Source organism: Cuculus canorus, chromosome 7 (genome assembly GCF_017976375.1).
Source record: "Cuculus canorus isolate bCucCan1 chromosome 7, bCucCan1.pri, whole genome shotgun sequence".
In the NCBI taxonomy this organism is placed as follows: Eukaryota; Metazoa; Chordata; class Aves; order Cuculiformes; family Cuculidae; genus Cuculus; species Cuculus canorus.
In genome coordinates, this window is record NC_071407.1 from 10,507,677 (window position 1) to 10,519,794 (window position 12,118).

The window sequence follows — 12,118 nt, forward strand, 5'->3', positions numbered from 1 at the left end:
CAAGTAGCTTTTGAGAGTGCAGTTCAGGAGGGGACTCATATAGTTTCCATGCTATCTGCTGAAGAGCTACAACTTACAGACGTGTGGGAGGTAGAAGGGAAGCTGCTGAAATGCTGATGTCCCCGCACCATATGTTGGACCTGCGCAGGTGAGGCAGAGCTTGTGAGGCTGCGTTCCCACACAGGCAGCAGGTGAGCAGGGAGAAAACTTGACCAGATTCCCTCAGAGTCCTGCCTTGGACCTAACAAAAATTCATCACAACCAGAATGTGTCTGCAGAGAGCTTTCTGTCAGTAATCAGGGTTTGCTGATGAAATATTGCTTTGCTGGGAAATGATCAATACAGTTGCTTGAGAACAGTTTCTTCAGGAATCCTGGTATTGAAATGTTGATGTTTATGGTTCTGGTGATACTTCTTGTATCCCTACCCTGCTGGGTAGGGAGAGGACGGAAGGGAGAAAGATAGCATCTTAGTGTAGCCCAAGTAAGGACTATGCCTGGTGAGTACAAGAAGCACTTGTAACTGCTTTATGTAACCGCTGTGATTGATGAGACAGGCGCTGCTGTGCTAGCTTTCTGCCTGGCTGCTTATTCCAGCATTCAGGGACTGCCCAAGGAGCAGCCGAACAACAGCCTTAGGCCCAAACAGCTCCAAACAGCCTTGGGCTCTTAATAGTGTTGTTTCTTTCACTGCAAGTGTGCACTTTATGTTCATCCAAAAGCCTGCTTCAGTTCTGTTTTGTAAGGATTCGTAGGCATGCTTTTGAAATATTCACCTGCAGCTCTGTCATAAGATAGTGACTATGTTTGAATTTCATAATGCTTTTGGCCATTTGTGGAGGTCTCAGAGAGGTTCTTTTTGTTGTGTGTTTGCTGTGGGTTCTGCCTTTCTGTAAAATCATGTCATGTAACCTCTGGGTACAATGAATCACTCCTGGGACACGGTACTGACACTGCCCTCTCTGGGCTGCTCCCCTGGCAGACCATCCTTACAGTGGGAATGGTAAATATCACTAGACTGGAGACAGAGAAGGTGTATCGGGACATGTTAGACTGACAATGAATCTGGAAAAGGGGTTTCATCCTACAGCACAGTGTGTGGTTTGCCCAAGACACTGAGCACATGTGGCAGTGTGGTCTATAAACGCGTAAGTCTACTGAGGATGGAGTTAATAAAATTCAGGTTTGGACAGGATTGAGACTTGCAAATTACGGAATCTAATGCTCGTTTCTGGGCTTAGTCTGGAAAATTAGAAGTGAATTTACTTAGATTATATTTAAGCATTTTTCCTAGTTTTTAAAATTATGTGGTTTTATTTGAATTTTATACAAGTTTAGAAGTGAAATCATACATAATTCAATAATTCACATGTTCTGGACTATTTTTTGAACAGCTCTCTCCTCAGGCAAATTGATCTTTCTCTTGAAATCCGGGAGGAGCTCCAAATACTCCAGTATTGAGCTTTGTTTTGTTTTGTTTTGTTTTTGTTATGGCCACAGACTTCAACTGTACTTATTACTGGGTTGCATCTTTGTCATCTGTGCCATGCAGAACAGAATAATTCTGCCAAAGCTAGGGTTGCCAGTCTGTAGGGAGGGTGAGAGATCAGGTCTTTCATATTTCATAAAGAATGGTATAATATAAATGTGAGTAGTAGCCACAGAGAGAATCTTATTTTCATTATTGTATGTGATGCAAATTATACAAAATAAGGTTCATCTGCAATTATTCAAAACTTCAGCCAAGGCTTAAAATGATTTTAATGTACTCAGCCCAGGCAGAAAATAAGGGCTTCTGCCTGCTGCTTTTGAAGTTAATGGATATTTTGTGATTGACTTTTAATGAGAATAGGATCCAACCCATAGTTATTAAACTGTAAGCCCTTTGTTGCCTGGTGACAATCAGATGACCTGCATTTGCCTAGCAGAGCAGTTAATCTTGGTGAAAATGAAAGAAGCACACCCCAAAATACTCTATATAAAGATCAGCTCAGCATACATATATAGCTGTTAATGGTCTTCACACAGAAAGGGTTATTCACCTTAACGGCTTCAGTATCTCCTGAATCCAAAGAATGCAAAACTAAGAGCATCTTACTCCAATATTTTTAGAGAAAATGAAACAGTAAACCACAAGATTTCTGCATCCTTTAAACAGCAGGCAAGAACATCATCCAGAATGAGAGGTGGTACTTCAGGGGTGTTGTAAACATTTTGTTATCCCAAGTGCAAGACTCATAAGTGATACAACCGCAAATTATATAGAACTTCACATAGCAATTACCCGTAGTCAGAGGGAAGAGATTTTTCCCTAGTTACTCCAGGACCTTCCTTTCCTATTTCCATGTGGAGAAGCAGCGATACACTGAGGGAAATTCAAAGGTATGGATAACTCTGATGTGGCTGCAAGGTGTCCCTTATTAGAAAATCTGGAGTTCTCTCCTACTCAATGGATTTTGAGCTCCTCATGATTGTCCTTTGGCCCTTTAGGAAATCTGCAAAACAGTGCTTAAGCAGAAAGTTGAAGATTGGGTGCCTGAAATAACCATCCAGTTTAAATATGGAAAGATTTTTTCTTTATGGCTCTGAAACAGAAAAACTCTTGTTTCTGACTTAAAGCATGTGAGATAAATCATGCTTACATTTAAACATATGTTTGAGCTCATTCTTGGCTTTAACCCTGTTAGCTCACTGAGAAACTAAGAGCTAATAATACTTCTGTGGAATTATTTCTCTGTGACAGAGTGAGCCCAGATTTTACTGTCATGGTTTCCAGGACCTCATTCGCAGTTTTAATATATTATTAAATATATTCCAGTAAAATCATCCTATAAAATACAGGTGTAACTTTCATAGAAATGTTATTTTTTTAATAAAACAACTTTATCCCATAACTTGTGATTTATGTACAGACCTGATGAAAAGTTTGGAATATCTGCAGCGCAGATAAGCAATCTATTGAGTGAAAATACTTGTTTTGTTTTGTAGAATAAATGAGAATGTGTGCATGCCACCAAAAGAAGCAACTGAGCAATTTAACAGAAAGGAGGTAAGTTTAATGAGAAGTCAAAATACGGTGTTAAAATCTTGCATTAGATGTTTGATTTTGTTAATTTTAAGGTCATGTAATCACTTGAGAATCTTAGGCTAGCTTTTTAACGAATCATTCTAGTCCTGTTTTTTGAGAAATGATTTAAAATGTGATATGAGGCTGCTACAATAGTTTAAGAGCCAGAAGCAATAGAATTTTTAAATATTTTAAGCCGACTTTATGCTGCTTTCTGTTTGTGCTCAGAAAAGAATTAAACATTCAATATTGACCGAGTGAAATGCCAACTCTTAAGAACATTTGATTTTTTCCTCGCATTACAGCTCACATGTGTTCAACTATCAATTATGTTTTGTTTAAAAGCAAAGAGTTCTCAGGATTGCTACATCCTGCATAAATAAACTATGAACGGTATAACGTAGTCTAAAGGTACTGTTGTTGTAAGATGGGAGGAGGAGGGGGTTGGAGTGAAGACGTGAAGCAAGGAAAGACAAATAACACCTATGACACTTGAAACAAGAGCTGTTTTCATTAGGATTATGACAGGAAGATGGTGTGAGAGTAGAGCACAAAGAAGCTGTTTGTGTGATCATGTCAAACAATGGATGAGACTGGGCTGAAGCCTCTCAATCGGCAATATCCTGGAGGTCAGAAACAAGCCTTGCAGCTGTTCAAGCTGAGAAATCTTATAAGGTATCTCCCACAAACAAGGGTATCTGCATAACAGCACAGAGTATGCTTACATACTGCAAGGGTAGTGTACAAGAGCAGATAATGTTTTTAGGTGTACACCAAGACAATGGAACAACAGAAGCAGTGGGGAAAAAAGAGTTGAGGGGAAGAGAATTTCATTCCTGTCAAACCATGGACAAAACAGCTTTGTTTCCATAATGAGCCAGAGAATGTTTATGTCTATTAATAGATGCCTGACTTTCATTAGGGGAAAACCACAATGTGTCCTTTTAAAGGAATTCAGACTTAATCTTCTCCTTACAATGAATTGTTTCCTATGCATTTGTGTCATTGTTGTGCAGCTCATTAAAAAGTCTCAGTGCTAACTAGTAAGGCATATTTCATACCAATATAAGGGAATGTACTCAGCCTTTGTCTAGCCAATTAAGGCCCCAGGAGAAATCATTGACTTATTGTTTCTTTTGAGAACCCCCATTCCAAATAATCACCAAAGTCTCCACTTAAAACTTCAATTTATAATTCTTGCAAAGGATTCCTTAAAGGTTAAGATAAAGTATTATAATTAAAAAAAAAAATCAGTGTAAGATATTAAAACAGATGTTTAGATCAAAAATTAAAATAAATTGCTAATAATTTATGGGAAATGAACAAAGGTTACGTTATGATGCTTTCTTTTGCAAAATCTTTGTATTGTGTCTCAGGTCTACTGCAAACCCAAAGGGATGTGTTTCCTGAAAAAATTAACTCCCTTTTTGGGTTAGAGAAAGTGGTGTGTCTTCTCAGTGCACACTCTTGGCATCATACAAAGCCAGGGCATATCTTGTTCTATCTTATTGTTGCTTGTTTGTCCCTATAAAGGAAGTTGTAAATGGAAAATGTCATATGCCTCAAGACACAAATATTTCCGTAACAGATACCACAGAGATTTATTTACATTCACGTAAAACATGCCTATCTTATTTCAACCTGAACTCTAAGATTAAAAAGCAAGAGAGGTGCTTTTATACATCACTGATCTAAGGTGACGTATAAAAGCATTAATTTCCTTAGAGTGAAGAAATTCAGCCTGCTGATATTTGCTCAGTTTCTTTTCTATATGAATCACCTCAAAGGCCACTACATACTGAAAGTTTTAATTATTATCCTTCTCTGCTCCAGCTGATTTCATAAATCTAGTAAATGCATCATTAAACTGGATATAATATAATAGCTTCCTGCCCTGGAAGGGCAGGAGCAGGCCCAGGGGCAGGGTGCAGGTAACCTCAGAAACACCATGGGTGGTGTAGGGTAGTTTCAGTTTATGTGGAAAGCACAAAGTCTGGGCTTTACTTTTCCTCCCTTCTCCCCATTAACCTCCAGGCTGAGAGCATGCAGGGTCCACGGCTGGGACAGACCTATTCCCTTTCCCTTTTCCTTCAGTTCTTAAATTTACCAGACCTTAGGATGTCCCCAAGGATGAAGCAAAGGATGCTGATAATAGTGATGCTTTTTCAAGGAAATTATTTCTAACAGCAGTCTCTCTCTTTCGGTCGTTGTCAGCTATCTGCTCTCTCTGTGGATATGCATTGAGCACTGATCGATCAGCAGGTTTGGCAGTGCTATAGCTCTTGGTGCAAGAAGAGAGAGCATGGGGCTGTGAGCCTCCCTTTAGCACATTGCCTCCCATGTATTTCAAGGGACTTCTCATTGTCACAGCGTTTGGTGACAAATTGAGAGTATTTATTCATTTGGAGTCCTACCCTTCAGAAGGATTTAGCGGTGGGAGTTTAGTGTGTGGTGTTTATCTCTAGATCTAAGAAGTTATCCATCATCTCAATAATTTCTTGCTCTAAGGTCTCAACTCTTGATTTTCAATAATCCTGAAATGGTTAGAGAGATGGTTAGTGGAGTACAGTCTATTACCTGTTTTTAAAGGTAGTTTCTTTACTACAGGCTAAGCTTGCTCTGCAAGTGACAGTCCTTTTGTACAGTATTTTCTCCAGCAGGCAAGATTATGATACTTTAATAACTATGTTTTAAGAAAACACTAGCAAAAATTACAAATAGGATAGAAATACCACACTGTCCTTCTTTGTGTTTTCCTCAGACTTCCTGTAAATGTCTTTGTTTTTTCATTATCTTTGATCTGGAATAATGCAGGATGTTTTTAGTTCTTCTCATGGAACTGGCACAGCTCAAGTTCTTTGAATTGTCAGTTACTTTAAGTGGACATAAGAAGAGACAATAAACCTTTGTCCAAGACAATCATAATTGCTTTATTTTAAACTTGCAAAATACTATTCTTAAGAGGTAAAAATATTCTTAGTTTTCCAAAGAAAACTTATGGATGCATTTTAAATATTAGTGTGTCCTTTAATTTGCATTAGCATGGACCGGGAATTACTGCATCAGAAACATTGGTGTTAGGCACAAAACTGGAATGAACATGAATTCTGAAGTGTTTGAACTGAGATCATTAGTTGATATAATATGCCATAGCTTAAATTACTTCAGAGATATTGATTTCCCATATAAGAGCTTACTAAAATCAATGATGGTACCTACCGTGACCTAACATGTCCCTCTCTATGTAGTTTAGCTGTTTGTATTTGCTTCTAACGTGTTTTGCATTTTCTTTTAAATGGCCAAGAGCAGAGATGGCCCAGCTGGGGGGCCATGAGAGATTTTTAAGCAGGGTGTGCCCCCAGGCTGGTTCACCTCCAGATGTGGTATATTGCTGAGTGTGCAGCACAGAGGAGTACACGTCCCACCACTGTGGCAGGATGCCTGCAATGACATCAGGGCTCTACAGATACTTGGAGAATTAGGGGCAATCTCAAAATGGTCAGTCAGTTTTTAAATGAACTTGGCTCATTTGAGGAGATGAAGACAGGACTCGAACTTTATTTTTCCTCTCTTCTTTCCTTCATTTTGCCAGCAGTTGGTTGCATGCTGGCCTGCCCACAGCAAGCCCAAGGATGGAGGACATGCTGCCAGTTGGTGATATACAGCCGTGTTCCCTCCCAGAGCACCTTCCTGTTTTGCTTGGGTTGCAGTTGCAGAAACAAGGACACACTTTTTTTCTGCCATAGAGCAGGTGGTCCAAGGCTGGCAGGATTCAGGCTGACTGCTCTGGCATTGCTGGTACTTCAAGCAGCCTCTGTGAGAAGCAGAAGACAGGTCATGCGGCAGGGCAGGCGGCAGGGTCATCCCTACCATTTACTGGGACATTCCTGTTGCCTGTGAGTTGGTGCCCCTGGGCAGGTTTGTGCTTGGCCTTTGCTTAAAGATATGTGTCCATACATGTGTTCTCATAAAAATGAGGTGGATTTTCATGTATAGCGTGCTGTGGCAGTACCATAGTACTCAGCTGTGTTTTAGGGGTAAGATGAGATTGATGGCATATTCCAGATTCTTCATCTGCCTGGTAACATCAAAATGATTAAAACTACTTACTCTTCTTCTCCCTACATCAAATCCCTATCAAGGGCACATTCATGTAAGATATTTCTATTATTATTATTGTATGATTTTTTTTAGTATTTGGCAGTGACTAGAAATTTACCATCCACCCACCTTCCACAGATGGGTGAAAAATATCATTTAGAGCAACTGAATATAAACCAGCTGGTGAATTACAGCATAAGCATTGCTGAACTACATGTTTAACAATGTAGACTATGTGAATGCTTTTATACTGAGCTTGCCATAAATATTAATGTATCATAAGAAATAGTGAGGCAAAGTGAATGTATTTTCTTGATATGGGAATTTTTTTGTCAAATGCTTGAAGTAACAGGCTATGAAAGTTAGGTATATTTGTCAGTTATTCACCGACGTTCACCTTGTATATTCTTCTGGTATGATTGCCTATGTTTTCTTTACTTGCTGTCAGAATTTCTCATGATAAGAGAAATCCCTGGGCTGACGTCAGAGTCCTCAACAGTCTGTAACTGGTATAGTAATCTTTTGATAGATGATATTAATGCCTGTAAAATGCTGCCCATTTGTTGTGATAATTCCACAGCCATGTTGTTTGGATCTAGCTGGGGTGACAGGCAGTGGGGAAAAAAGGCCTGTCATGTCATGAAAACTCTTCCCAAAACAGTGACAAGGATATAACTGAATTCAGCACCCTTTCTCTTTACTGCCACTTGAAAGCTGTTAAAGGCATGTCATGGTTTAGCCCTGACTGGGTTAATTTTGGCAGCTAAACCTGTGCAGCTGGACTCCCAAATCCCTTTCCTCTAACCCCCAGGGAAAGGAAAATGAGAGAAAAAAGACTTGCAGGTTGGAAACTAAAACTACAGCTTCAATTAAATGATAATGATAGTAATAATAATGATAATAATTAGAAAGTAATAAAATATATACAACTATATCAGATTGTGCCCCCACCCCTCGATGACTATATGTCACCCCAAATACTGCAGAGCAGACACGAGGGAATGGGTCCGCAGCTGGGAGAGAGCTGAGCTCAGGAACTGGATTCAGGAACGTAGGGACAGGGAATCAGGAGCAATCAGGTGGATGAGGTCCTCACTGGATGTTGGCCATCGCAGAAGAAGGCAGACACTTGTGGATGGGGCTGCTGGCTAGCCGACATGTAAACTGCGTGCTAGGGCGTTAAGGCTGTAAATAGAGGGGCTGAGAGAATTCTTTATGCTGGTCTTCACTGATAAAAGCCCGTGCTGGGGACATGCTCATGCCTGGAATACACTTCTTTAGCAGATAGTTCGAAGTAGCCAGATCTGTTTCAGTATGTAAAATATTGGATCAAACAGTGACTTTATAAGTGACAAGGAAAAGATCCCAGTCATTCAGGAGTCTTGGCAAAACTGAGATGTGAAGGTGAGGCACTGCTAGTCAAAATGGGTAAATTATCCTTACAAATAGGAGCTGGGCCAAAGGATGGTAACCTGTACCCAGGAAAAGTAAAATTATCTTCTGTCTCAGATTATAGAAACCAGCCCTATGTGCCATATTTTAAAAGAACAGTATTACATTTAGACATTTCATTATGAATCAGTGTTTGATCTTGCAATCACTGCAATCCTGGTATTATAGGATAACATGTCAAAATGTATCTTGACAACAGATAAGAGGAATTTAATCCTAAAATAAATGTATAGTACAACAGAAGATATTTCTTTGCTCTATGTCTCCAATATTAAGCTGCTTCTGATAGGAATGGCCAGAGCTTCTGTTCACTCTGAGACCAGAAGAAAGATGTTTCCCAGATTTCCTTTTTGATCTGCTGAGGCCAAGTACTTGATTGTAACCTAATCTTTGTTGTGGAACAGGATATCAATTTTTAAGCACTCCTGACAGCACATAGAGGGTCACAGGATCTAGCTGTGGTGATCTTGTGCTTTTTTGAAACTCTCATGTTTTTATTATCTCCTAGAAAGAGCTACTTTCTGCTCTCTTTTCACTGCCTGAATTCTATAAAAGGAATGAAAGGACTAAGGCTGAAATCTTCCCTGCTGTTCTCAGCCAAATTAGTTTCTTTCTGTTTTTTGGGGCGTTTTTTTGGTTTTTTTTTTTTTTTTTTAATAATACCTAAAACCACTGGTATCCTTCGGTTTATAAAAGGGCTGTATTGCAATAAAAATAATGCAAAAACTTATTATACTACTCACTAGATAGGTGAGGAAAGTATTTCAATAAATAAACTCATTGTTTCATTAAATGAATCAATAAATTGGTTTCAGGTCTTTGACAGAGTGGAGAAAGGAGATTTTCAAGATAGAAAATTGAGGATTTTTTTCCTATTGCAACTTAGATTTTTTCCCCAAAATCAATCTTTAATATGTACCATTTGAATGACTTAACATTTTATGTATAATTCTTTGTGTGGCAGTGGTGTGATAATTAAGACAGCCTTCTGTGATTTTGTTTTATGGTGCAAGCTGTATTTCTCTTGAAAGAGGGGAACTATATGCGTGGGGTATCATAGTGACTCATTTTGCCGAGTGAGATGGTGATTAGGGCTTTCACAGCATTCGCATCGCAGCAAGATGCTTGTGTCATATTGTACAGCTGAATATTGCAGGCAGTATTAAAGATTAAAATAAGAAATGGACCAAGCATGACACAGTAGCTGGAAGTGATGTTGTAGATAACTAGCCTTGTCCTCATTGATTTGTCTGCAGCAAGTGACAATGATCTGTTAATTTTACTTTTGCAGCAGAAAGGAAATGAACTGTGTGTCTTGTAGAAGCAGCAGCAGCCTACATAAAAGCTCTGTCTACATAAAGAAGTGTCTCTAAAAAAGCCAATTAAAAAATATCTCTTCCAAGAATCTCATGAGGGAGTGTGTTCTCAGTAACTCTTTGTTCACTGCTTCATGCTGCACAATAGGCAGGAGAGGGAGATTTGTTTTTTTGTGAATGGTAAACGGGGAGGGACATAATGTCATCAGATCGTGATGTCAGCCCAATGAGTGAAATACTTGCTTAGTGTATTGCTCCACGACCAAGAAAAGGGACACCATATCACTTTGGCTTCCTAGAATAAATTGTCTTTTGCTGACGAAGTCATCTTTCCCACGTGTCATGAATAATCCATGTAGATTGTGACTTAAATAACCAGAAGTCAAGAAACTCATGGAATAGTGCATGTTTGTTCTCTTGCACGTCCTCTCCGAGCTGCTAGCGGAACACCCCTTTGCAGGCGCTGCTAATGGGCTCAGTGAGTTGAAGCGCTACCGCTGTATTCTGTTGTTCTCTGTCTAGCCCAATGTTCTGCTTTTGTCTGCAGAATTCTTTGTTGAAGCTACAAGCCCTTGAAACGGATCTCTGCTCTGCATTTCTGCCAAGCCAGGAAGAAACTCCTCAGCTGCCGGCACCCAAGGATCCAGCTCCTTCATCTGTCCAAACCAGCGTGCAAGCTGATGGGGCCAGCTGCGGAGGTAAGCGATCATGTCATGATGTGTTCTCATTTGCAATTATAAAAGAGCCTTGTGACTTGCAGTTAATATCAGATTTGCAGTCCTCTGGGAAACAGTGCAGAGCTAATGCAAAGCACCGTTTCCTGATGCACATGTTGTGTGATGCAAGAAGGAATGATACCTGTTAAAAGAATAGAAATTAATGGCTGTAGCATTCTGTTTTTCTGAGAGGGGCTCCTGATTTTCAGGCAGGTTTTAAAAACTCTGTTTCTTTTAATTTCAGTTTTAATCTGTTGGGTTTTGTTCAAGTAAATTTATGCTCTTTACTTCCTGTGTCTGTATTGTGTGAGATCACCTGCCATATCATGTAATTCTATTTTTTGTCATTCTTTTTGTCAGAGCAATATCACTTCATTTCTCCTATTATTGATTTTAATTTAATGCATCAGCAGAGAGATAGTGAAGGTGAGTTTTACAGCATGTGGATTTTAATCATTCATGAACATGTATTATTACCCATTTGGGTAAAGTGTGGTGTGTTATCTCTCCCTCTTGCCTCAATATGGAAACCAGTCCTTGCAAATAAATAGCCCTAAGGCTCAGCACTATTTTTGTCAATTCATAGCTTGTAGTCACAATGCTGGCAGAGTCGTGATGCTCAGTAGAAGAGGAGTCACTGTTCATGAAAAATAGGTCAAAGGCAGTATGACTAATACATCTCACAGACAAGTGACATGAATACATAAATACTTAAATTGTTCACCATGTATGGTCCAAATTAAGGCAGATAGGTCAGTAACCCTTTTGCAATTGATGTTTTTTGTTAGAAAAAAGGCTGGGTTTAGAAGAACTTATTTCACAAACTGTTTGCTCAGAATTTTCAGCAGGAAATGACAATAAGTTATTTACCTGAAAAAAAAAATAAATCACTGATGATAGTGTTCTACTTAAGAAATGCCACAGTTTGAGATTTGTGTCGCACAATTAAGGAAAATGGTACATAGGATCTGAACTATATAAAAATGAAGGAATGTAAAAAAGCCTAAATATCCTAGGTACAGATGCTGTAGCCCAGCTAGGCGAGTACCTTAATGGCTCTTGGATACAGGGTTGGAACTTGCGCTGGTTCTAGTCCCTTGGCATGGATCTGAGGTAGAAACAAATTCTGTATCTGTGCTGCACAGGCAGAGACATTTTGCATCCAAAAATCTACACTGACTCTTCTCCTTTACGGCAGGGTGGGGTTTTCCTCATTTTCCAGTAGTTTACTGAATTATTTTGTTCTGGTAGTTTCATAATTATTGTTAGGATGGTTTATAACTGTTTTCTTTGCTTATTTTTGCTGAATAAATTGGATTTTGTTTTAATTCACGCTGATAGTGACCCCTGCTTCTGATACCTTCTTTAGCTCCTATTTGCCTCTCCATAGCTACACAGGCAAATATTCGATGATGTAGCAATTCAGAGGATACTTTGTCACTGTAGCGGTTCAAACTTGTGCTTTAA

The 12,118-nt window shown here is 39.2% G+C and overlaps 1 protein-coding gene across 5 annotated transcripts in view; it reads left to right on the forward strand.

Annotated features, from left to right (window-relative positions):
• Positions 1-12,118, forward strand: part of FAM13C (family with sequence similarity 13 member C) — a 50,004-nt gene that overhangs the window by 14,380 nt on the left and 23,506 nt on the right. For 4 of the 5 annotated variants that reach the window (XM_054071196.1, XM_054071198.1, XM_054071197.1 and 1 more), the window contains 3 exons: positions 2,988-3,048; positions 10,483-10,633; positions 11,012-11,077. In XM_054071196.1, coding sequence (XP_053927171.1) covers positions 2,988-3,048; positions 10,483-10,633; positions 11,012-11,077 — 278 coding nt within the window. The remainder of the gene's footprint in view (positions 1-2,987; positions 3,049-10,482; positions 10,634-11,011; positions 11,078-12,118) is intronic. The other variant, XM_009555433.2, reaches the window with a different exon arrangement.